General features: G+C 40.3%; 1 protein-coding gene across 3 annotated transcripts in view; it reads left to right on the top strand.

The window, feature by feature from the left end:
* arhgef10la (Rho guanine nucleotide exchange factor (GEF) 10-like a) overlaps positions 1-26,510 on the top strand; it is a 151,351-nt gene extending 124,841 nt beyond the window's left edge. For all 3 annotated transcript variants that reach the window (XM_037770926.1, XM_037770937.1, XM_037770916.1), the window contains 6 exons: positions 2,014-2,225; positions 4,201-4,358; positions 7,016-7,158; positions 17,834-18,005; positions 23,712-23,834; positions 24,359-26,510. In XM_037770926.1, coding sequence (XP_037626854.1) covers positions 2,014-2,225; positions 4,201-4,358; positions 7,016-7,158; positions 17,834-18,005; positions 23,712-23,834; positions 24,359-24,903 — 1,353 coding nt within the window. In that variant the 3' untranslated portion in view covers positions 24,904-26,510. The remainder of the gene's footprint in view (positions 1-2,013; positions 2,226-4,200; positions 4,359-7,015; positions 7,159-17,833; positions 18,006-23,711; positions 23,835-24,358) is intronic.
* Positions 26,511-26,873: the final 363 nt, after the last annotated feature.

Raw genomic sequence — 26,873 nt, 5'->3', positions numbered from 1 at the left:
GTGAGTCTGAACCGGTGTTGCAATATACAGGAAGTTGGCTCGGGTCTTGAGGAGTTGTAGCATTTATTCACCAAAAAATCTATACACTGCACTGCTACGTTCACAGCTATAATGCCACGACAACCCCAAACGGCCGCCACACACACACGGTCTGTTGACCACTAGCTTACGTTAGGCAGGGCTGACAGACCTTATGTGTGTGACAATGGCGGGCACGAAACTAACAGCAAAACAACAGCTGCGAACGCAGCACATACACACACACACGGTCTGTCGACACTCGCTAATGTTACACCAACCTCGCAGCTAAACTAAATGATGCAGTGAAGACTTACTGGGAAAGTGGCTGCATGTGTCCACGACTATGCACGCAGCAACGTGGCTGCCAGACGGGTGAACTGGGAACTCAGTTGGGTATTTTGCACATACACTGCAGTAATCTTGTTGGTTACCATTTAATAATCGGTTAACAAGGGTTGGCTATGGGTCAGAAAAAAATTCAAAATTAGCATCCCAAATCCAGGCAGAGAATTTCTAAGGGGCTAGCGTACACAATGCATAAACTAATTGGACTCCAAATGTGATGCTAACTCTAGCCCTGTTTCATGACCAACATATAATATTAGCAAGTGCATATCAGCTACATTATCATCTTCATTGTATCTCAGCTGCTGGGTGATCTCAAGCCATATGTTGTCCTTTATTTGGTTGTTGAGATAGTAGTGTTTGTTGTACATTATTGGGTGTTGAGAAGGGCACGGCCCATTGTTATTCTGAAACACCAATAGTCCAAAAAATGTCCCATTGGACCAAAAAAAAACATTTGTCCGAAAGTCTGTTACCCCAAAAACAAACTCCCATTGTTCCGGAGGCCCATTGCTCCAAAAATATACACTCCGTACAACAAACAGAAGCACATGGCTAATTATTATGCAGAATGACAGAGATCAGTTGGAACAAAGGATTTCATTGGTCAAACACGGAAATCCGCTGAAATCAAGGTCCATCCGAATATTTTCCCCTTCACGAATGTTCCGTAGGGGTGTGCAAGAATTCATAAGAACCCACAAAATCAGTTTTTATAAATTTCTGTGCACATTTTTTGGACGGAAATCCATGCTTGGTGTGAAATGGCTTTTAAGCAACAAAACTACTTGGTTAGGTTTGGGAAAAGATCGGGGTTTTGGTTAAAATAACCTAGTGTTTTTTGACCCACCCAGACCTCCTCCCTACGCAGCGTTTGTCTCTCTTTATATTTCCTGGATCATGATTACGTTGATTACATATGAATTGATGTTATTTGGTATATACATATACAAATTACAGTGCATTACTTTTCGTAGTTAAAGCTACGAACGGTATATGAGAACAGCCTGGCTGAGAACAGCTTCTTCAAGTGTTCAGTGTGACCTTGGACATGTTAATATGAAATGTCTGTTCACTGAATTGAAAATAATATTATTTTATTTTGATCATGAACTGACTCCAATAATAAATCAGGCACTTGATCTTGTAAACTCCTAAAAAAAAAACTCATTGATAAGCAACTCAGAGCCTTTCAGTAACGTACGAGAGCCTCTCTGTTCTTCGCTGATGAAAAGATCGCAGACTTATAAGAATTGTTTGATGTTCCAGAGATGACATTGTGAATCCATTACATAATGTGTTTAAAATTCTAAGTGATACTCAAAAAAAGTGAGGGAGGACTACAAACGACAAGGTCTGAAAGGATAATTGATTTGAACTTTTTTGAAATCTAAATTGCTGACAGGTAGAGAATGTTTAACCAAAGACACATTATCCTCTGGCCTTCGCAATTTGATTAAGACAGAGAACGCACATTGCAAGCATGATCTAAGAGAGGCTGGCCTGGTTCTGCTCTCTGCTCTCCTTATCTTTTTTTTCTGTTTCAGCAGAATAGTTTATTACCCGTGGCATTATGATTCAGTCCATTGGTGCAGCTTAACATGGGGTCTTGACCTTTTTCAACCAGGTTTTTTTTTCTCCCTACAGGTGGCTGGTGGAGAAGGCTCGCATGGGCAGATAGAGATATTTTCACTCAACAGGCCAATGCCAAGGACTGTTAAGAGCCTGCAAGTAGGCTCTGCTGTCCGATGTCTGGAATATGTGCCAGAACCTTCTCCGGCTGAGGAAGTGGAGGCTGGAGTTCACAAGGCCCCCTCGGGGATCAGCGCCAACATTTGTGTTGGATTAGACGATGGGCGGTAAGAGACTGATCACAGAAAGCTGCAGACACCTGAGGAATAAAAACAACAACCTTTTTTTTAGTGATTATAGAATTAGGTCAAATTATGAAATTAGATTTATTGGAAACTAGAATGGCACTCAGAGAGCGCAGACCTCCGTCAAGGTGCCTGACTTTAAAAACAGATCACAGCTCACAGCTGGCGGTACCGTGAGGTGGTCGGCTTATTATTAACACGGTTTGTTTCCGTGTAGCATGATCCGGATCGCCCCCAAAATCTAATGGATTGCTCATTGTACTACACTCCACCCCTCCAAAAAAATGTCATTCAAATCCATCGCAAACTTTTGGAGTAATCCTGCTAACAGACAGACAAACAAACAAACAAACCAACGCTGGTGAAAACATAACCTCCCTGGCCCAAGGCCTTTGGCCTAGGAGGAGGTAATAATTGGGGCTGTCAATCGATTAAAATATTTAATCACAATTAATCGCATGATTGCCCACAGTTAATCGTGATTAATCACAAATTTTTTCTGTTCAAAATGTACCCTTAAGGCAGAGTTGTCAAGTGTTTAATACTCTTATCAACATGGAAGTGGGCAAATATGCTGCTTTATGCAAATGTATGTATATATTTATTATTAGAAATCAAAACAATGACAAGTATTATCCAGAAACCCTCACAGGTACTGAAGTTAGCATAAAAAAATATGCTCAAATCATAACATGGCACCTCAAGCCCAACAGGCAACAACAGCTGTCAGTGTGTCAGTGTGCTGACTTGACTATAACTTGCCCCAAACTGCATGTGATTATCATAAAGTGAAAATGTCTGTAAAGGGGAGACTCGTGGGTACCCATAGAACCCATTTACATTCACATCTTGAGGTCAGAGGTCAAGGGACCCCTTTGAAGATGGTCATGACAGTTTTTTCTCACCAAAGTTTGGAGTGTTATTTAACCTCCTTCCTAACAAGCTACTATGACATGATTACCAACGGATTCCTTAGGTTTTCTAGTTTCTTGTGATGTCAGTATCTTCACTCTAGCTCTGCTACAACCTCAAAATCGCAAGTTGCGTTAAAGCGTTAAAGAAATAAGTGGTGTTAAAACAAATTTGCACAAACACATTATTATCGCGTTAACTTTGACAGCCGTAGAAATAATAAATAGAAACAAAATTGAAAAAACACAGATATCAAGAATTTTTTTTCAGTATGGCTCCACATCCTCTGTTGTAAAATAGTATCCTGTATTATCCACTGTTACAGTCCCCTGATATTTCTAACTGTATAGATTTGCTTGTCAATATTTCATGAAAGCAAGAAATCAGAGTTGATACCCCGACACAGCATCAATACCGCTACTGCTGCTAAGATCACAGTTTCGTTTTCAAATCCAATAAACCATCTGATCCCCTCTGTGTAACAGACGGTAGGTTTAATCTCACTCTCCTGTCATAGTTACTGTGAATAAATTGCTTGTTTCTTTTTTTTTCCAAACAAAGAATATTCTTCAATTTCACGTTTAGCCATTATACCACTACTCTGTAACTTTCATTTACAGTTTTGTTCAGTCATTTGTATAAGAACCTAAATCATATGTCAGCAGTTTTTTTATGCTGACTCATTCTCTTTCAATGTAAGTGTCTGTCCAGGGAAAAAGAAAAAAAGACGTACAGTAAAATAAAAAATATACCCTTTCAGCATTTTAGCACACTCGAAAGACTGCCAGCTCCAATGCTGCTTAACATTTTCGTCTCAGACAGAGAAACAAACAGCACTGTGCATTTATCATTCTGAAGAAGACAACAAGATGCAGCGAAGTTCAGATGGCATTTCAAACACAAGAAAGACAGAGTGGCTGCACATACACAATGCTTTGCTCCAAAGTGCACTGTTAAATCAAACCGTATGAAAACGAGGCACTCTGTCATTTCAAATGACGCTCATTTATCACATTGGCTTGTGCCGCTTTTTTTGTTTTTCCAGCGTACTGGTCTACGGCAGTGTGGACACTGCAGCACAGTGCCTGTTGACCCTCAGTAACCCAGAGGGCTGCCCCGTGCTGTGCCTGAAGCACTCCTCCCGCTTCCTGTTTGCAGGCCTGCGGAACGGGAACATGATGGTTTATGGAAGAAGTGACAACGGTAAGGTGCTTCCAAGGTTGCCAGTAAACATTCTCTATGTGTGGTCTGTTGGGGGAAGTGAGGGCGTGTAATTGTCACTGGCACTTTTTTAAAATGTTATATGGTCAAATATGATGGGAAATTAAAGGGGACCTATTATGCTCATTTTCAGGTGCATACTTGTATTTTGGGTTTCTACTAAAACATGTTTACATGCTTTAATGTTTAAAAAACACTTCATTTTTCTCATACCGACTGTGCTGCAGCACCTCTTTTCACCCTCTGTTTGAAATGCTCTGTTTGAGCTCCTGCCCCCACCCACCAAAAAGCCCAGTCTGCTTTGATTGGTCAGCTGACCCACTCTGTTGTGATTAGTCAACCAAACCAAACTCTTCGGACTCCGCTCCAGCTCCATTCTAACTAGCTTTGTTTAAGGGCGTTGCCAAACTAGCCGCTAGGCAGATACTATGCAAATGTGGTGACATCACCACGTTGAAGAAGAAAACGCAGGACTTCAAGCAAGGCAGTTCAGGAGCAGTGTTTCTGTGGGGGAGAGTAACTCCCTTTGGTGTGGACTTTGGGCTTTGTAACTTTGCAGAACTTTTACATGCACAAAAATAACTACATAACACAATAAAGGAAAGGGGAAAAGCCCAAAAGCATAATAGGTCCTCTTTAAACCAAACTAATTCAAGATGCAAAACATGATGAGGCCTGTCATTGTTATTGCATTTGGATTATATCAAAGCAATACAAACCTAATTAGATAAATAGGGTTTATTAATTTAACAATAAATTATATTTTTAATACTTCTCTTGGTTATTTATTGATATGAGGTCATCTGATGTTTCATATCCCTTTTTGCATTTGTAGATTGGTTAGATTTGTTTTTTTATCCTAATGAGATGTGACCGGTGAAATGGACTGAAAAGTATTTTATTGTTAATTTCTAATAGGGGCTTAGACAAAAAAACAGTTTTTCCTACTGTGAATTAATTAGTACAAATGAGTTTTACTGTTTTCATGCATTATAAATTCATGATGCAGCTCCGCAGTAAACATCTCTTGTGTTCCAATTGTTTTTACTCATTTGGCCGATAAATGTTTGCATTATGAGTCACGTGGGATATATTTTCCAGTAAATCCATTTTCAGAATGAGAGTATGTTGTGAAATTATGTTAATTTTAGACTGCCTTTCAAAGGACTGCCTCAGAATCACTCTCCCTTTTACGCTATACTTCCCATTCCTACTGATTTTTCACACCTACTCTAAGTATGAAAATAACACTTCACCATGTGGTAGATGGCATGCCATGTTTAGTCAGGCATCGCGCAGGGCCAGGGGGGGCTTAACACCATCTCAGCAGTGGTTTGCCATCTTCACAGCCAGCGGGAGCACAATAGCTCTATCACCGGCTTCTTCTTACCTGGCCACAGTGTGTCAGCGCGCCTGCCTTCCTCTGCTCTCCTCCCATGCAGAAAGGATGATTAATTACACCAAGCTGCTGCATGCCGATTAAATATTACTATTCATGCTTTGTGTATAAAAAAAAAGGACAGCAGAAAAGCTCTGGAGGGTGCCGGGGAATGTTTGTGGATTCGGCACATCTGTTAAAGATTTATGCCCTTGACTAGCATGCTACTGTCTAAAAACAAGTCGGAAGCAGCCAGGAAATGCCAAGGCTTCAGGTGAGACTTCTATCAAAAGACGCATGAGTACACGCAAACACAGTTGCTTAGTGATTAATGTGCTCCAGCTTTCCTCACCGAGATTTGCACATCAGACATCATGACAACTTGTCAACAATGAAAATATTTTTGCAGCGTGAGGCGGAGACGTTTTTTGGAACAAAAAGCCTGGTCCCCCGCTGCGCTAAAGAGGCAGAAGCGCTGGCATGGTCTTGCTCAGCGCAATGGGGCCGACGGGACATTTACATGAGTGAATTTTGAAAAGGTGGAAAAATGACCTTTATAACATGCCAAGCAATTAACCTGCGCAAGTCAGAAGGCACCGTTAAGCTATTCTGCTATGAAAGGCAGAAATAAACAACTCAAAATGTTAATTAAATGGATGGGTGCACTCCGTTCTCTAATTTTGCTTCATTAAAGCATTGCAAAGGAAATGCGTATGTAATTCACTTTATAATGTGCTTCTGTGGTGACTGCAACGTGATTAAAACTCAAAGAAAAAAAAAAGGGTCTGCTTCATTTTCACACTGATGAAGCAAAACGGAGAGCAACAGAGAGAGAGAGAGAGGAACAGAGTGGAAAGTAGATTAAAGTTTACACCAGACTTATTAGCATGTGGGTGGCAAAGGTGCAAACATTGTGCCGAACAGTGCGTGGCGACTCAAATGGAAGTCACAGTCTTTATTTGGTCAACCTGTTGTTCATACTGTGTCACAAACGAGCCTCCACTGCGAGCTCTCCCTCCACTGATGCTTCAGTATTTGCTCAGCGACATTAAATAGCTTTAAGAGAATTTTGAAAGTAAACACCAAGCTAACTTGCTGTGATACAAGTGGGAAGAATTTAATTTAATTGCCTCGCTCAATGTGACAGTGTTCAAATAGAAGTGGGGCATGTGTTCAGAGTATATTATTATAACTTGTATGCTAGCAGGGATAATAGCCAGTCATTTCAAGGGTTTATTCACATCCTACTTTTTTCCCCCAGATGATTTTTGGGACCCAGACTCATCCAGATGTGTGAGACTGGGCTCAGAACCGGTTCGGACAATGTTGGTGTTAGATGACTCGGTGTGGGCAAGCTGCGGGAACTCCATCACAGTCATGGACATCTCCAGCCTCAACACTCAGGTAAATGACTACATCACTGCTGGGCACATAATGTTGCAGTTTAACTTAAAAAAAACAGGCAACGATTTTCATCAAAGCAAAACTGCTTCCATCTGAGCAAATTGTCAGAAGTTTGCTTTATTTAAATGGGTATTCCTCCTTAAAGGCGAAGCAACAAAGCTGCATCAATTCAACGCTGCTCAAATGCACTGTTGAAGTGTTCTAAACGTGAGTAATTTACATTAAAGGAAAAGTCTTGATGAATTAAAGTAAATAGGGGCAGCAAAACTATATCAAAAAATCTGTTTACAAACTGTCACACAACTCGCATAAACAGTCTTACATAAACAAGCTCGCAATTCGTCTGTGCGAGTACTGCTATGATATAGTTTTGCTGTTGTTAATGCATCAAGACTTTGTGTGTTTGTGTTTTGATTGTTCGTGCTACATGCTTGCCACACGGAAGAAATTTCAGTTGGATGCAACCTCACTGCTAGATGCCGCTAAATCCTACACACTGCACCTTTAACTTTGCATATATTAGATTATGGCACACCTCTTTTCGGTTCATTTTCTGTTTGTGTATATAGTTTTTAAAGGATTTTTTTTTTCCTGATGGAAATAACTGGAACTCGAGAGCCAGGTCGTATGGCATACATTGCAAAACATTTTTTACAGTATAGGTTAAATACACTGTCATTAAATTTGAAAAGTTGTTATAGAGCACAAATAATGCTTGTATTGTATTTATTTGTGTTGTATTCATTGTTCTTTGCACTATTTCAGCAATTTAGCAAAACATTTTTTAGAAATTTGTAAAGATTATAATATTTAGCAATTCAAAAGCTCATGTTTGAAACAATTTTTTAACTGGTTCATGAATAAGCCTCAAGGAAATGTGTTATGTTTCTTCCATCCCTACTTCCAAGGTCAACTCCAGCCACCTCCCCAGCTGGTACATATTCTCAGTATTCAATAAAACACGGTTTGAAGACCTAAATGGACGAGTTCATAAGTGAAACTGCTAGACTAGGTGCTTTACTTATTTGTTTTTGTTGTTTTTTTGCCGCATTTGAGGAAAAAATCCTTGCTTTTCATTTTCTGAAAAGATTTATGCGCACAGCCTTACAGAGCCAGCTCTGTAAATGTGATGCCATGAAGATTTACTGCCTGGAGCTGCTGCATGGACATCCAATCAAACTCTTTGTAGATTCATACAATGTTTGTTGGGAGCTCTCACACGCAAATAAGCTTCATTTAGCTGTAGCGCTCTGAGCTCTGAGTTACGGTATGCTCACCATTATCTCCAGAAAATCATCCCGGGTGTTGTCTCTGTCATGCTTTCCATTTTTGTGTAGTCATTCTCCAAGGTGTTCATCTGTCATAAGAGGCGCACAGGGGGGCGCCTTCTCCGGCTGTGGTAGACAATAATGAATGACAGAACACAAACTCTTCTGTGTAATGTTAATATGGTATTCAGATACCGAACTGCAAACCATTACCATTTAATTATAGCTCCCAGATGTGAGTGTGCGTAGCTGTGTAAAAAGGCTTTTGTTGTAAAGGAGCATGTGTGCTAAGCAAACCTTCCCTGGATAAAAATAAGTAGATGACATAGAAAAATATGATGCTAAATTTGAACAACCAGACAAACTAAAACACTATACTACTATACTAAATGAATGTTCCATCGCCCACGTCATATATATTTGTTTTCCATTTTCATTGTAAATGGGCTACATTTCCAGAAAAAAACACAATTATGAAATAGGTCTGGGACGATACACCTATCTCCTGATCACAGTACTTGGGTGCCGATTCGATATGTATTACGATTTTTAAGTATTGTGATTCTACAAGTATTGTGATTTATTGCAATTTTTGTTAACTTTTTTAACACTAGACCATGGGAAAAAGTTGAATCATTCACTTCTAGGGACTTTTACTCTAAATTGATGTAGTAAAAACGTTTGATTTTCAGCAGGAATGTAGTCAGAGATGTCCTGAAGTCAAATATATCAGTCATTGTCAGACATGATTTATGAATTTTTTTCCAGCAATCCAAAAATCAAAGAATGAAGACATTTCCCTCACAAATTAGTGGTATTTTTATTTTATTTATAAGGGACATGTAACATGTTTTATAATTCAGGTTATTCACTCAATCTTATTTCCATGTATATATTTTCTATATACAGTTCTCTTTGTTAACGCCTTATTTTGAAATCTGCACGTAGTCACACATGTATACTTCGCCAAGTCTATTGCTAGCTCTCCGTATCTCTCCCGTCAGCTCTGTTCTCTTTAAACATCCATGGTCAGCTCCATCGGGGCCATTTGAATGCATTTAACATAAATTGTCATTATATGGGTGCTCTACAGTTGTAGCGTTGGCCGATTTGACCGCAAAGATGAGAGTGACGGACGGCTTGACCTTACGTTACTGCAATACGATAACATTTCCTGTCCATGACAGAGTTAGCATTCAGCTTTAGCCGTGATGTCTAGCTCTGCTTTTCCGACAACCCAAAGTGTTTCCATACTCTACTGTATGTGTAGTGTTTACCACTTTGGATTTAAAATGTGAGGCTGCAGGCCGTATCCACGAGGACCCGCCACCGTTTTCTACTTTTACTTTTCAGCTCGCTGTGGTTTGTTTTGGTTGACGGATACAGAACGGATATGACATCACGTTACTCAGACTACAACAATAAAAGCGATAACTTCCTTCTATCGCCACATAGACTCAAATTAAGCAAATATATAGATTCTGGCATTAAAAAAACAATTCGAAATCGTTAAAAAAAATATCACTATACATAGGTAAATTGATTTTTTTCCACCCATGTTATAAAATTGGCAAATATACAACCTTCATCTACTGATGTTTTGGTTGACCTCATGCCGAACTTAAAATCTGCAGATAAACAACATTCAGCAAAAATTCTGTGATCATGTAAAGTTATTATGTGCATGCATTTACATGTTTTTCTCTTAAAAGTTGCAACAAAGTTGAAGAAGCAGCGGACAAATCTGCAAGCAGCTGCTTGTCGAGTCTGCCTCAAGATCTTCATAATCAGGAGTGAGCTGAGCTAGAGATGTCTCCCTCCTTTTATTCCTTCACCTATTCTCCCTGGCCCGGTCCTCCGGAGACACGAGCTTAATCAGCTGAATGGCCACGCAGTGGAGAGGCACAGTTCTGGTTCGCTGTATCTCCCGCAGAGCTTAACAGGTCAGCTCTGGTTACTTCTTTGCTAACCTTGTCTTCCTCGCTAATATGGACTCAAGAGGGCTGACTTCACAGCGGCTGCGGTGCATATCCGGGATCTGGAGAAGCTGTATTTGGCACCTGTGGCAAGAGATATGACTCAGAGCAAGGCTAGAGGGTCGCAGGCTCCTATTCACTTCACTTCTTTCTGTTGTTTTCCCCTGCGGACGTTCGCCACTTTGTCAGATTTGCTGCACTTTTTAATCATTTATCCAGGACTTTGCTGGACACTGTAGCCTGTCTTGTTTGACGCTGCTGATCGTGGCACCCTGCTGCTTGATTCACTCTCTTTTTTAAAGCTTCACAGTCGATGCTGTGAAGACACAGTGTTATTTAAATATAACCTTTTCGGGCTGTTTTGGGTAAATACGGCTGTATGCTTATATGTGGTTGAAATCGCCTGCAACAGAAACCCGAAGGATCATCACCAGTGTGTGTGTACTCCCAGCTTTGTACTCTTTGATTATGTACACTCCACCCCAGGGGGGGATACACGAAAATTATAGTGCTGCTGACAAAACCTCAGTAGTAGAATCGCTGCGAGTAGAGAGATAAAGATAGATATGCTCATAATGACATCCTGATGTCTGGCTGGTTTAATGTTTACCACGTTCGCATCTTAGCTTAGCGCGCTAGCATCCTAACATTTGCTAATTAGCACTAAATACAGAGTACCACTGAGCCTGATGGGAATTTAATTAGTTTTGCAGGTATTTGGTCATAAAGAAAAGTGTTGGACAAAACAATTTTTCCTGATGATGATGCTAGATGGAAAGTCAGAGGATCACTAAGTTATTAAAATTCATCCTGAATATCGGTACAAATCTAAAGTGTGAACCTGCTGGTGGCAGTAGTCATCAGGATACATCACCTGGGAACCATTAATGTCTGTACCAAACTTTGTGCCAAGCCATCGTGAGATGTTGAAATATTTCACCAAAAAAAGTCATGGGGTCACCATAGTAGGATTTATCCTCTGTGGGACCAAGAACGTCTGACATTCAAATATTCGTTCTAAAAATCATACCTTCAAACTATTCAATTATCTATTTTGCAGATTATGCTCTAACTGGCCACGAGCGACATAGCACTGCACAGTGCCGCGTTTTGAGCTGAAGTTTTGGGGGACCGCCCGTTGTTCCGGCAACCCATTGTTCCGGCGGACCATAGTTTCGACGGCCCATTGTTCCGAAAATACACACACTCCGTGCAACAAACAGAAGCACATGGCTAATTATCATGCAGAATGACATCATCAGACCTTCCCATCTTGTTGCCTTGAATGACTTTGTTGGTTGGCGTCATTTTGCATAATAATTAGCTATTGGCTTCTGTTCAGGATAACAGGCTGCCGGGAGATTTTTTTGGACTGTTGGTGTTTCAGAATAATGGGCCGTTGGCACCGAACTTTTATCAGACGCCCAGTTTCTATTTTTTCCTGTCGCTCACTTTGAAAGCGGCACAATGGACGAGGAACTGCTGATTCGTGCAGTTGAAATGAGGAGGTATCTATATGATGCCTCCTCATTTCACTACAACAAACTAAATAAGATGGCAGCTGGTTGGAGGGAGATCGTCTGAAATGTTCCTACTTGCTGTGGGCTATATTGTATATAATTTGCAGTAAATATCACAATATATAACATGTGCTTTCTGTTTAAAATGCACAAAAGTCTGAAGATAGCAAGTACTACACATCCATCTTTTAAGTGGTCATGCCTCCATTCTGATCTTGAGCACACAGCTGATATGTACGTGGTTTGTTTACATGACGTAACAAAATGATTTCTGTTAGGACACGGTGTCACTCTCTCTGTGGCCGAGTTCTCTGGCACGATTATGGCTGTTGTTGAATTATTTATTATTTATTTTCAGTTAATGAAAGTGACTCCAGTCATGTGATACATTCAGTGTATTCAGCCCGAGGCAGACAGCCAATTTGAATATATATTCAATACAATATTTGTTGACAGCCCTACAGCCCGCCCACTTCTGTTGCTAAAAAGGTAGTCCAGGAGGAAGCCCTGAGATCCTGTCACTGCTGACAACAGCTGGTTTTGCTGCTGGATTCTGGATATACTAACATTACAACCAAACTCTTCTTCACCTACCTGGAGTCAACAGGCGATGACCAGTTCCAGGCAGCACGCCCAGGGGCCAAGCAATCGGCCTGTTCCGAATGGGCACGCGCTTCTCCGAACGGGCAGGCCCCGACAACGCTGCTAGCAGCAATAGTGGTAGCCAATCAGCCAGTTCCGAACGGGCATGTACTCCGAACGGCCATGCCCTAGACAGGAAATGGCACTGCACTAGTCAGTAAAATTGCAAAATGACAAACCCTTGGTACATTCACATCAGGCCGACCAAAGGGGCTCGGTAGCCGCAGCAATCATTGCACATAATGGGAATTTGAAACAACATAATTGGGGAGAAAATAAGGAAAACCTCAACCAATCAAATGACATTTTTATTTTGGAGATAGATTCAAATGACACTCCCTACTGTGTGACTAACGATAATACAGCACTTTTTGTTTTTTTCATGCTTTTACACATAATTTTGTTCAAAATTACCAACATTTTATCATGATTTTAGACACATCTCAGCTCTGCTTGTGAGTTCCTAAAGGCCAATCTCCTTCTCAAACTACAACACTGTGTGGAGGTCGGAGTCGTAACCAAACCTTAACAAAGTAGGACATGTATGGACATACAGGCTTTGATCAATACTGACTGGCAGGCCTTGTTCCTTCCTCTTCCCATTACTATTTCTTTTTCTACCTGCTTTCTCCTATCACTCACATATCCACTCAACTCCCTCACCATAGCCCAAAGATGTGGAGATGTGGACGTAGCACTCAGGAAAGGACAAAGACACCTTGTCACCCGGCTTAATGAAGGACTAATGAGCTGTTCAGACCAGCTGTAGTGTTTGTGGCTTTAGCTCTGCTGTTATTTCCCACTGCTGGCTGAGGGATGCTGCTGTTAGTGTGACACTGCCGAGTTTAGTGTAAAGGGCACATTACTACTGTCAAGCTTCACTGACCACCTCATCTCTGCAAGCAACGCTGGATTCAGCAGACTAATACCAGGTTGTTGGTTGGGGGGCAACAGCTGTAGCTTGTACTTATCCCGTATTTGACTCAGAGCGCCGAGCGTTTTCAATTTTGTTTGGTGTATATCCATGATAAAACATTTGGAGAATGCTGTCATGCAGTATTGGCTTAAATGTGAAAAGATATTCATGTAAAAACATGAATGTTAAATCAATGATTTAAAAGGCACATCTATCTGCGTTCTTTTCCATTTTTTTTGCATGGAAACGCCTACTCAGCCGTTAACAGAAATCTGTGACAAAGGTACCAAAGTAAGCTAATCAATAAGGTTATAAATAATGTGAGTTTTGAAATAACTGAAAGGGTTAGTTAGGATTTTCTGAAGAGGTGTTGTATGTACTCCTATGTTCTGCGAGGTAAAATTACTGTTTTTGTGAATGTAGTCTGGTGGCTTTGAAGAGAGCGATATAACAGCTTCAGTTCTTAAGAATATTTCCACTGCTTTAGCTTGCCATCAGACAGCCCTTTCCAACGAAGAACTGAAGCTGTTATATCGTTCTCTTCAAAGACACCAGACTACATTCACAAAAACAGTAATTTTACCTCACAGAACATGGGAGTTGCCGGTCCACCGCTGCATAAATGAGTTGGTTTGTGTTATTGTGTGACTTTGGGATCCGAACTAACATGGTGTCTATGGCAGTACATTGTTTAGATTCGCCAAACAACGTTCAACCAAGGTACTGTGGGTAATACACTCTGAAGGTATAAGGATACATGTATGTATGTAGAACGTCATCGTGTAGAAACCTACGTCAGGTCACAAAGTTTTTAGAAGGGTTTGGGATTTGATGCTAAAACATACATACTTCGATCAAAATGTGAATATTCGGATTTGAACTAGGGCTGTCAATGTTAACTAAATTAATTTTAACGCCACAAATTCCTTAATGCATTAACGCAACTTGCGATTTTTAAGTTTTAGTGGCTCAGTTTTAAAGCTAGAGTGAAGATACTGGCATCATATGAAGCTAGAAAATCTAAGGAATCCTTTGGTACCAACCATATCATACTAGCTTGTTGTGAAGGAGGTTAAATAACGCTGCAAACTTGCGCTAAATTTTGGCGAGGAAAAACTGGCATGGTCATTTTCAAAGGGGTCCCTTGACCTCTGACCTCCAGATATGTGAATGAAAATGGGTTCTATGGGTACCAACGAGTCTCCCCTTTACAGACATGACACACTTTATGATAATCACATGCAGTTTGGGGCAAGTCATAGTCTGATAGCTGTTGTTGCCTGTTGGGCTTCAGTTTGCCATATAGTATGTGCATATTTTTTTATACTAAATATAGTACCTGTGAGTGTTTCTGGACAACATTTGCTATTGTTTTTGTTGTTAATTGATTTCCAGTAATAAAGATATACATACATTTGCATAAAGCAGCATATTTGTCCACTCCCATGTTGATAAGAGTATTAAATACTTGACAAATCTCCTTTTAAGGTACATTTGTAACAAATCTAATTAATCGCAATTAACTATGGACAATGATGCGATTAATCACAATTAAATATTTTAATCAATTGACAGCCCTAATTTGAATACATAAAAAACACCACTGGGAAGCCACAGAACGATATAAAAACCTAAAATAAAAAAATAACGTACCCACTCTAAAGTGCATTTTCAGGCACTTTTTGATATTCCTATGTATCCCAGTTAAATGACACTATATATACATTTAGCCTCCCAGAGTGCCTTCCAGGTGGTTTCAAACATATGGTAAGCAAGATGGCATTCAACAATTTCAGCATGCCAGCCATTGATTAGCCGGAAGTCCCTTTTAGAGCCACCACGCTTGATAATGATTAATGTGATAAATATGCAGCACACACAGCCCAGTATGACTGTGTTTTTCTTCTCAAACTTGTCAACGTAATTTGAATTGCGATGGATTGTTGAAGGTGAAATGTGCCTTTTTTTTATTATGGATATCGAATTTTTTGATGGCTGCACTTGAAAAACGAAGAGATGCATTGCGTATCCTTTCCCAGGCGGAGCAGGCACCCACTGCTGAGGAGTCAATTAAAAGAGAAAACACATCAAAGGCTTCTCTCCTTTTCCCTAATTTCAAACAAAGGAGGACCCACTGGCAAGGGCACATAAACAGGTGGTAATCCCTGTCCGCCGGTGCACTTGGGTTGGGGTGGGGGGATGCATTCTCATCTTCACTCACCCGCTCTCACTGACTAATTGCCCAGCCTCATGCAACTCATGCATTGACAGCGATATGAGTTCCAAGATGATGCCCAAACCAACCCGTGTCACGCCTTGGACCGCGGGGGCTGCATGTGTTGCCATGATAAGGCTCATTGCATTTATTTCAAGCTACTCATTAAGACTCTGTGCCTGAAACTCGCTTTTTCCATTGTGCTCTTAAAAAGATAGAAGCCAGGGGAATGATGCAAAAATATGCCCCGTGTGTAAATTACAAAATTAGGAGGCACAGTTAGACTTCATTTACAGAAAAACAAGTGTAGAGCAACAACTGAATGTGAGATTCAGGGAGCGTCTACTGACCTCATAGTTATCAACCTCACAGTTATCTTGTAATGTGTTGATATAAATTAATAAATATAGTAAATCAACTTTGAAATGAATGTCACAATAACTGGCATACCAATTAAAAAGCTGTGGTATCAAAGTGTGTCCTTTTATGAAGCAGGATACACGCAGCACAGTCAGAACTTCCCTTTGTTGCTATGATTTGTTTATGTTTGACAGATTTATATAAAGTCTTTACATCTCCTCATCTACCTTTCTTTCTTTTCCTTTTCTTTCTTGTTGCGTCTGAAAGTCTATACAAATATGCTATTTAGTACACTAAAACAGTATGTGAGAGTTTTTAGTACGTCCGAAACCTTAGTATGAAACCAATAGTACACAAATTGCGCAGTATTTCTATTGGAATATTACAGTATGAAAACACTGAACACTACGCCGGCATAAATATCCCACAATGCAACAACGTTCATAACAGCCATTGACAGGCAGCTTTGTAACATCAATAACTCTTCAAGTTAAGTGTAAGTATTAGGGCTGTCAAGGTTAACATGATAACGCAATTTAGTTGTAACGGCAATAATTTCTTTAACGCAACTTGCGATATTTCGGTGGTAGCGGGCTCAGTCTTAAAGCTAGAGTTAAGATATTAGCGTCATATGAAACTAGAAAAACCTAAGGAATCCAGTGGTACCAACCATGTCATACTAGCTCGTCATGAAGGAGGCTAAATAATGTTCCAAACCGTTTCAAAGGGATAGATATGAAGATATGTGAATGAAAATGGGTTCTATGGGTACCAACGAGTCTCCCCTTAACAGACATGCCCACTTTATGATAATCACATGCAGTTTGGGGCAAGTCATAGTCAAGTCAGCACACTGACACACTGACAGCTGTTGTTACCTGTTGGGCTGCAGTTTGCCATGTTATGATTTTATTATATTTTTTATGCTCAGTGCAGTACCTTTTCTGAACAATATTTGTCATTGTTTTGTGTTGTTAATTGATTTCCAATAATAAATATATAAATACATTTGCATAAAGCAGCATATTTGCCCCCTCCTATGTTGATAAGAGTATTAAATACTTGACAAATCGCCCTTAAAGGTACATTTTGAACAAATAAAAAATGTGCGATTAGTTTGTGATTAATCACGATTAACTATGGACAATCATGCGAATAATCGTAATTAAATCATTTTAATCGATTGACAGCCCTAATATATATTTATACCTTTGTACACTATTTTCTGACATATGAATTTTTTTACATTTTTCTTTCTAGTTTTTTTATATGTTCCTTGTCATGAATCTATTATATATTTTTGGTGCATTTTGGAAATGTTTATGGTACCTTATGGAATTATCTACTCTGTTGTACTCGACATTTTTTGAATCTCGTAATGGAAATGTATTTATTTATATTGTACTGTTTATATCCAGTTGCTACTGCTGTTGTTGACTCTTATAGTGGAACTGTAGTGAGGTGATTATTTGCTAATCAGCACCTGAGTGATTTGAGACACACCTGATGGAAATCAAGCCCAAAGCAAATCTGTTGAAGCAACATGCGAAACACATAGTTCTGTCTTTCTTGTTTTTAAACGTAATTTGTGAATAAAATAGTGTCTATATTCTACCAGTATCGTGGTGTGCTCTGGAATTTTGATTATTTTTGGTTCACTGTGGTTTTACCCCGCACCCGCTGCACCCAGGAGAGAAGCATTAATCGAGTGAAGAGAAGCACCGCTCTGCACGGGGTATCTTCAGTTTTTTTAAACAGTTTTATTGTTTCCATTACAGACGTTTGAAGTCCACCCAGACCCAATGATCAACGTCGCGCACATGGCCTGCGCCGGTGGAGGGGTGTGGATGGCGTTCTCCGAGGGCTCCTCCATTCGTCTCTTTCATACTGAAACACTGGAGCTTCTGCAGGAAATCAACATCTCGACACGCTCGAAGCTGCTGAACACTGGTACATGCACATCACACTCGGTCTTGACCTACATAAATAGAGGTCACCCTTTATCCTGCAGAGCAGCTGAAACAGTTTTTGTTAAAAAAACAAAAAAAACACAATTGTGACAATTTATTGTTTCAAAATTGTACTACTAAATTTCATTTTATTTTTACTGGTCACATTTTTTGTCTTTATTATATTAGAGCAATCATAGGGCACCAGTTTAACAGCGATGATGCTCTCCTCCGCAGAATGGTATTCATGTCTTGTCCAAGTCGCTTCTTGGGTCTTGCACTCCGGGGGCTGACCTGAATAAGAATCCATCTCAGGCCTTCGCAAAGTCATAATAGAGCCATGGGGTGAAAGATAAGGATTAATAAAAAAGAAATAAAGTCATTTAGGAGCAGTAAAATGGCAGCCTTAAAGATTTTCATACCAAGGGTTCCCATGGAAACTCTCTTGTCTTTCTTTAAACGTCCATGCTTCATGCCCGTTTTACCTCCCCACTTTCCTCCTTTTTGAGTTAATATTTTTCTTTCTTTTTGTCCCACTTTCTCCCTCTCGCTCCCCCGTTTCATCTCATCCGCTCTGCTTTTAAATCCCCCGTTTCACTTCTCTCTGCAGTCTGTTTAGGATGCCACAGATAGCCTATTACTTCCAGTGTGCCTTCCTTTATGATGGATGAAATATTTATCAACCAGTGTGGGTGTTTTACTCCTTTTTTTTTGAGGAAAAGAACTATGGTAAACAAATTAGATAGCAGCGAAGCTTACCTAAAACGGTCTAATGGTGATAACTACAGTACAGCTTGCCTCAGACATCATGCACTGATCTCATTCAGCACATGTGAAGATCATTTTGAGCTCCAGGGAGTGGTATGAATGCCTCTGGATTTAGACAATTTTGTCCTTTTCATTGAGCCACACTAGACTGTGATTGATGTATTTAGAGCAATACTCAAAGCTGTGGTAGCACTTCATCTCATCAGAAAAAAAAAGGTTTTCTCTCGTGAGTTGAGTAAAGAACAAAGAAAACAGGAACGCATTTCATACACCTTTTCTCTTTTAGATCAAAGTTCTCTTTTTTTTTTTGTTCAAGACGAGACTTTAAGGAGAGCAGATTCCTATGGCAGTGGTATCTGGAGAAAACCTGTGACCCGAAGGTCATTTTCACCCAGCTCCAGTGCTTCCCCTTGAAATATGCAGCAGATTTAAGAGAGCCTCAAGTCTTGGCCCTCAGGGGAGTTACAGGGTGAAAAGAAAAAGAGTTGCTCGGCTCATGTCTTCAGGGTCCACAAAAGGAAGAGGATCTTTGACTTAAGTTGTGATTTGTTGAGCTCACAAGAGAAAAGAGGATCCCCCGACACTTCACAAGCACAGATACTGCACATGAAATACTGATAGTTCCTCTCTATCAATGGGTCTTTGCTCCCCTAGGTTTCTCCTTGACTTATACCAGGACATGCAGTAATGATACACCCCCTAATCCTTTCCCCTTAATGTGATTTATACTCAACAGGGAATTCCAGTAGCAGTAAACAACAGAGAAGTTTCTGAGGCACAGGAAACTGCTGATCTCTTCTCTACTAATGCCTTTAATAGTTCTATCCTTAGGGTGAAAAAATAATATTCCGAAATAAAGTCCTCAGTGACATATCACAGGGAAACATTTATCTTTGGAGACATCTTCTGTTTAAGGCTTCCACGATAAACCCACTACACACTGAGGAGTGTGTGCGCTACTGCAAAAATTGGAGGTGCGAGATTGCTCGAGGTTAAACTATACCTCCTTAATCTCAAGTGCCTTTGTCATTATCCCTCTTTATCACTGTTCTTAAGGACAATGCCTGTCGCCCACATCTTCCGACTTAGCTTCACATTTCACGCTAACCCGTGAGTGGGTGTTCATGAGCATCACTCTCTCACTTAAACTCTCTAACCGCAGTACAAATAGACTCTGAGGCGATGTGAGCAGGTGGCAGACAGTTTCGAGATAAAGGCTGTTTTTTTGATGACGCCTAACCCACTGCTTTGACCCTCCAAGGTCTCGCCTCCTAAAGGCGTCTGCTCTCTGTTTGCTGAATGTGCTCCGCTGCTCTGCCTCCACTTCCTCTTCTACGCACAGCATCACAGCTTCCTACGTGGGATGATTCATCTCTGCGCAGTGAAATGAATGAATTAAATGACACCGTTGAGCCACTCGCGCAAATCATCATAATCTGAGCATGACACAGAACAAACATGTAAATACAGCTACCCATGTAAATGAGCGTTTTCTTAGTAGCGATCACTTGAATGCTAGTGTAATTCAATTATGGTTGCAGTGGATGTTATGGTAAATGGTTCTATAGATAACTAGGCCACAATGGGAGCCAAGAGCTGAGGGACCACAAAAGGAATGCAAAAATAAATCCATAACAAACAATGTTTTTCACCCCTTTGTTAAGTGGAAACAAAGGGTGTGCATGTATAATAAGAGCGTGCAATTATCCTTTTCCCGTCTCTAATGCCGAGCTACAAAAAGAGTTCTACGCATTTCACAGTACGGAACTTATGTTTTTTTACTCATGTAATCACAAGATGAAAAAAATGTACCTTCATCCAAATAAAATCACTGCTTTAGCTCACCCCAAAGATTATCAACACACTGAAAGGGATAAGACCCTGAATTACTTCTTTTGTCACATTAAATGTGCCGTTCCGACCGACGGCGTAGCACCCACCCTCTGGTTTTCCTCAGGTTAACACTGTTAGCTCTGTCAGCAGCATTGCAGATGTTTTCACTGATAACTGTTAGCACTGTTAGCTATGAGCTGCCGGCTCAGCTGCCGCCATGATGAGAGCCGTGTGGAGGCAATAGAAATGCTGTCAATATCGCATTTAGCACCTTTAACAGAGAACCGCAATAAGAACCAGTACCAACTTGCTATATCTCATCGGAATACAGCTATGATCAGGATCCGACCCTGCATGAACCTGTATACTTTCTGTCTAAGCACGACCCGAACCTGAACCACGGCAGCAGTTTTGGGCCCGAGTCGATTAAAACATTTATCACAAGCTAAAGTCAGCCAAAGTCTTTTCAGTGCCGTAACAGACATTTGTGACATAATCTCCGACATGAGCCTTGTCTTTGACCACCCTGTTAGGTGCGTGTCTCCCTTTGTGGGTGCCGCAGCAAGCGAGACAGCGAGCAGCTTTCTGACTGTGTGAAAGTGTTGTTTTTGAAAGGCTAAACGCCAACAAATAGTATAATACTTATATAATGACTGCTGCTGAATCAGCATTCACACAATAGCCTGATCTTTATCTGCAGTTTTGCAGACATACCGGATTCAAACAGAATGAGTAGTCATGCAAAAGAAAAAAACTTCTCAGTATTAGCAGTATTTTGTAGTAATAGCAGATGATTTGATTTAGATTTGAATGTCAACGTTATGAATGAAGCTTTGAACTATACGGTACCGGTCTAAAATAGAGATTGTATAACAATTCTGGAAATTGGTGTGAACCTGACCCGATTCAAGCCCCGAGGAATTTTTTACAGCCTTGCCCGAACCCGGCGTGTCGGGTCGGTTTGGGCCGGGCACAATCGGGTTCGGGCAGACAATCAAAGCTCTACATTGGAACAAACAAATGAATGCAACACAATCTCTGTTTGCACATTTTCATACCAGCAGGTCAGCCTCTTAAAGTAACGATGTGAACTCAAAACATGAAGTCAATATATGTTAATATGATTATGTAAATGTGTGCACGGCTGTCTACTTTTTTTTAATATTAAGTCAATGTTAAAGTTCATGCCACTTACAGACAGCCATGTAGTGCTTTGTTTAAAAGATGAGTCATAGACTCTCAGTGTGCGAGTATGATGAGTTAGAGGCACTCTACTAAATGAAATAATTGACCTTAAAGTCAAAACATTGAATGTTATTGACACTGCAAGTATTTCTGATAACCTTTCTAAATATGTAACAAAAGGCATGCTGTAAAAGTGGCTTCTGGATCCAAGTCAAGTCTAAAGTATCTAATATCATAACTCTCTTTAATAACTACTATAATAATTAGTTGTATTAAAACAAAGTCTGATTAACATGGATATTTTTTTCATTAAAAATCATTGCTCTCTGTTATGTCTTACCAGATAAAACCTAATACATCAAAGTGATAAAAAATATTCTAAGTAGGGTTGTCAATCGATTAAAATATTCAATCATGATTTATCGCATGATTTTCCATAGTTAACCGCAAATTAATCACATATTTTTTATATGTTCAAAATGCACCTTAAAGGAAGATTTATCAAGTATTTAATACTCTTGTCAACATGGGAGTGGGCAAATATGCTGCTTTATGCAAATATATGTACAGTATATATTTATTATTGGAAATCAATTAACAAGATGAAACAATGACAAATATTGTCCAGAAACCCTCACAGGTACTCCATTTAGCATACAAAATATACTCAAATCATAACATGGCAAACTCAAGCCCAACAGTCAACAACAGCTGTCAGTGTGTCAGTGTGCTGACTTGACTGACTTGCCCAAAATTGCATGTGATTATCATAAAGTGGGCATGTCTATAAAGGGGAGACTCGTGGGTACCCATAGAACCCATTTTCATTCACATATCTTGAGGTCAGAGATCAAAGGACCCCTTTGAAAATGCCTGTTTTTCCTTGCCAAAATTTAGTGCAAGTTTGGTGCGTTATTTAGCTTCCTTCATGACAAGCTAGTATGATGTGGTTGGTACCAATGGATTCCTTAGGTTTTACTGAGCCTAGTACAACCTAAAAATCCCAAGTTGCGTTAATGTGTTAAAGAAATTAATGGCATTAAAGCGAATTTGCGTTAGCACGTTACCGCGTCAAATTTGACAGCCCTAGTTCTTAGTATTGTAAGCTTTTTTAAACCCTCAACAGTTATCGATTGTTCTGTTTTAGAACACTACAACAATTGTAAAAAGGGAAAATGTCAGGCGCACTGACTAAACATGCACACACAGGCCTGAGACGAGCTCTGATAACAATGATTGAAAACACCTGTGTATGTGCACCATGGGCACGTGGGGCCTCACTTATTAAGAAGGATTATGATGTCTGTATCTTTAGCAATAAAAGAGAACTTTCCTGCATATCAGCTTTGCTATTACAGTGGGAGGTGAAAACCTTGAAGCTCAATGTTTCAAAACCTCTCAGATCTCAAGCAGACACAGACACAACAACGATTTCACAGAGCCTTGTTTCCTATGCTTTGTGCTTCTATGTGAGGTTTTTCTTTCAACTGGGTCAGTAGCAAGTAGACAAATCCGATTTTTCATAATCTTATGTAACCCAGAGCCCTAGGTGGCTGTGCTGTGCATGTGTTAAGCTTGTCAAATACAGATTGATCACAGAGCTTAAACCTTACCCAAAGCTAACACTGATAACCAACAATCAAAGTATTTCTACTTTTTTCATCATGCTAGGACTGAACAGCTTCCAAAATGCAGCGGTTTTGGAAGAACTTCTGGTAATAATAAAATCAATAGGAGTTCATAATTCACTCTCTAAAAGATAGACCATCCAGTCTGTGAAAGTTGTATCATTTAATCCACATCTATTATTCTTTCAAAAGAGCATATAATCTGTTGTAGTCTTGTGCTATCTGTAATTCTATAACAGCGGGAGGTGAAGAAAACTCAAATCCATTTTCTGACAATGTTTCCTATATTGCAGGTCAAAAGAGCATGCGGGTCACGAGTCTGCTAATTTGCCAGGGGCTGTTATGGGTTGGCACTGCCCAAGGCTTAATTATCACTCTTCCAGTTCCCAAACTGGAGGGCATCCCCAAAATAACAGGTATGGATCCGTCGGGGGCGGCTGACTGTGATTGAACAGCCTCTTGAGAGTTTTTTTTTTTTCCCTTCATGATAGAAAATGACTCTGCACTGCCCATTATTGAGGTCACACTTCACATTTGTCTCCTGGCTCTGGGAATCAGTGGAAATATTACCAAGCGGGCAACACACAAATCATACAGTATATATATATTGTTGCAGGGTAATTTAAAAACTGCCTGCCAGCATTTTGTTAATTATGCCGAGTGAATGAGGTCGTTAGTTTCCCACTTGCACAAACCTTACTTCATGACCCTCTTATTACGAGCTAGTTTATTGAATACTATGTAAACACAACACAAACTTTAGCTACCATTGTTACTGTTACAACTGCATAATTATAATGAATAAATACAGTTCACTGCGGTTCAAGTCATAATAATCTTCTTTGAGTGTAACTTACAATAACTTGACCTTAGCCCCTGTATAGGAGCAGTTTATTGTCCCTCTGGACGACATTTAAATATTCTGTCTTCCCTCCTACAGGAAAGGGAATGATCTCTCTAAATGCCCACTGTGGGCCCGTTGACTTCCTGGTAGCCACCGCCAGCCCTCTGCCTCCCGAACTGCTGAAGAGGGACTCCGTCGGGGATGGCCCGGACTCTGCCTTTGGAGGCGAGGACCGCAGCGACACCTCCTCTCAGGAATCCCTGCAACAGTCCTACCAGGGAGACGGGAGAGGCAAAGGACGCGGCGTCCTGCTGCAGTACAAGCTGCGCTCTACGTCGGGGCTGCCCGGACGGCCGTTGACGGCGCTGGGCGACGAGGCGTCGGACTCCTCCCTGGAGTCTCTGGAGCACAGCGTAGAAGATGGATCTATCTACGAGCTCAGCGATGACCCAGAAATGTGGGTTAGGGGACGTCCTTGCGAGAGGGAAGGGGGACGCAGGGACAGGGTGATCTCTGCGGCGGTTATCTCTGGAGGCAAGGGCTTCCGTAGGCTGAAGGAAGGAGCAGCAGCAGGTACTAGGACAAGCGGGGAGGGTTTAGAGAATATGCTTATGGTATGGCAGCTCCCGCTGACAGTGTGATATGGAAAATATATGGCGAGGCGATAGATGTCTATCCAGCTTAGCCTTGAATCAACCGTTCTGTAAATTCAATGGATTTGAATAAATATGTATGATGGGAAGGCGTTGCCACCGTTACGGTGTTTGACATGCTATGATTTGGAATAAGGATACTAAGACATGTTGTTTACGAGAGGTACTTTCAGCTCATAGGATGCTTTGAATGTTCAGGATTGTGCGTCATCATCTTCCCAGCAGTGGCAGAGGCCGCCACAGATTAGTTCCATTTGATCCGGTTCCTCTTCCCGCCTTCGTTAAGATTGACAATTCCTCAATTTAACCTCATCATCGCCCGCGTGCTCTCTGCCACGTTTGTTTTATGCGAAGGACTTCTGTGTGAGCACCCGTGGACAGCTCGCCTTTGAGAGGCAGCCTTTGTTGAATCTGCCATGCTCTGCAGAGTTAGCGACGGACATCTTTTATCTGATCCTGTGGGAGAGATCCCATCTGTTTGGAGCTGAAAGCTGGGGACTTCCACCGCATCACAAAGCACATTAGCATCACTTTATTAGCTTCGCCAACCTCTCTCTTATCCCATACAATGTGAATGTACGATACCTTCTATTGTGTCTCTCGAAATTGAATCTGTGCTCTCTTTAAAGAAAAGGATTTAATTTGTCCTGTTTTGTTGCAGCTGTTGCAGAAATGATTTAAAGAAAATGAGTTGCTTCCAAGAGCTCACCATGCCTGTATTGAGGAGGGGTCACGGTCGCACAGACTGGCTGCAAAACAACTGATTTTGGAAAACAAAAGTTAGACAAGTCAGAGATGTTATTGTTCTACATTACAGAATCAATATTTGCACTGTAGAAATCCTGTAATTACTGCAGACTTATTTGAGGAAAAGGAACTTCTTGGTGCCACATTTCCGCGTATTATCTAGCCCAAGCATTATAAATGCCAGATATCTGTTTCATTATTCACTGTCATCCATCAGCTAGATGAAACAAATGCGCACACAGGGTTGTTACACAGCCCACATTAGCTGGAAACCCCAGTTACACATCAAAAGCAAAACTCTATAAACGAATGATGAAATAAAAAGGATGCAGCCATCCAGACTGCTATCAGCTATGTGTGAACCCACCTAAGAGAGACACCAATGAGCATGTTTACATGCGTAAAGATGGTGTTTTACAATACATAGCATTGGTCTGTATTAACATTAACAGGCACTGATGTATATTATCTCTGATATTAGCCAGGACACTAAGTCATGTAAACCCACTTCTTTTCATGCTAATATTTGGTAAATATTTGGAGTTTTAATGCAAACATTAATATTTTATGATCAAGATATCATGTAAACAAGTTGTCATGCCTGTTGGGTGGAAACTTCACATCTCCATTTGTGGTGATTATCGTGTTTTCAGATCAGTTGTAAGATTACATGGTCTTTTTTTTTTAACCTGATAGGCTTACGGAACCAATTTAAACACTTTTAATGATATAAAAATTAGGGCTGTCAATCGATTCAAATATTTAATCACAATTAATTGCACATTTTTTATCTGTTCAAAATGTACCTTAAAGGGAGATTTGTCAAGTATTTGATAATCTTATCAACATGGGAGTGCGTAAATATGATTGCTTTATGCAAATGTATGTATATATTTAATATTGTAAATCAATTAACAACACAAAACAATGACAAATATTGTCCAGAAACCCTCACAGGTACTGCATTTAGCATAAACAAAATATGCTCAAGTATATCTTGAGGTCAGAAGTTCAGAGACCCCTTTGAACATGGCCATTCTAGTTTTTCCTCACCAAAATTTAACGAGTTTGGTGTTAAAGTTTTCAGCGTTATTTAGCCTCTTTCACAACAACCTAGTGTGACATGATTGGTACCGATGGATTCCTTAGGTTTTGAGCCCTCTACAACCTAAAAATCACAAGTTACATTAATTTGTTAAAGAAATTAGTGG

Source organism: Sebastes umbrosus, chromosome 1 (assembly GCF_015220745.1).
Source record: "Sebastes umbrosus isolate fSebUmb1 chromosome 1, fSebUmb1.pri, whole genome shotgun sequence".
In the NCBI taxonomy this organism is placed as follows: Eukaryota; Metazoa; Chordata; class Actinopteri; order Perciformes; family Sebastidae; genus Sebastes; species Sebastes umbrosus.
The sequence above is the reverse complement of the archived record's forward strand: the minus strand, read 5'-3'. Positions and strand labels throughout refer to the sequence as shown.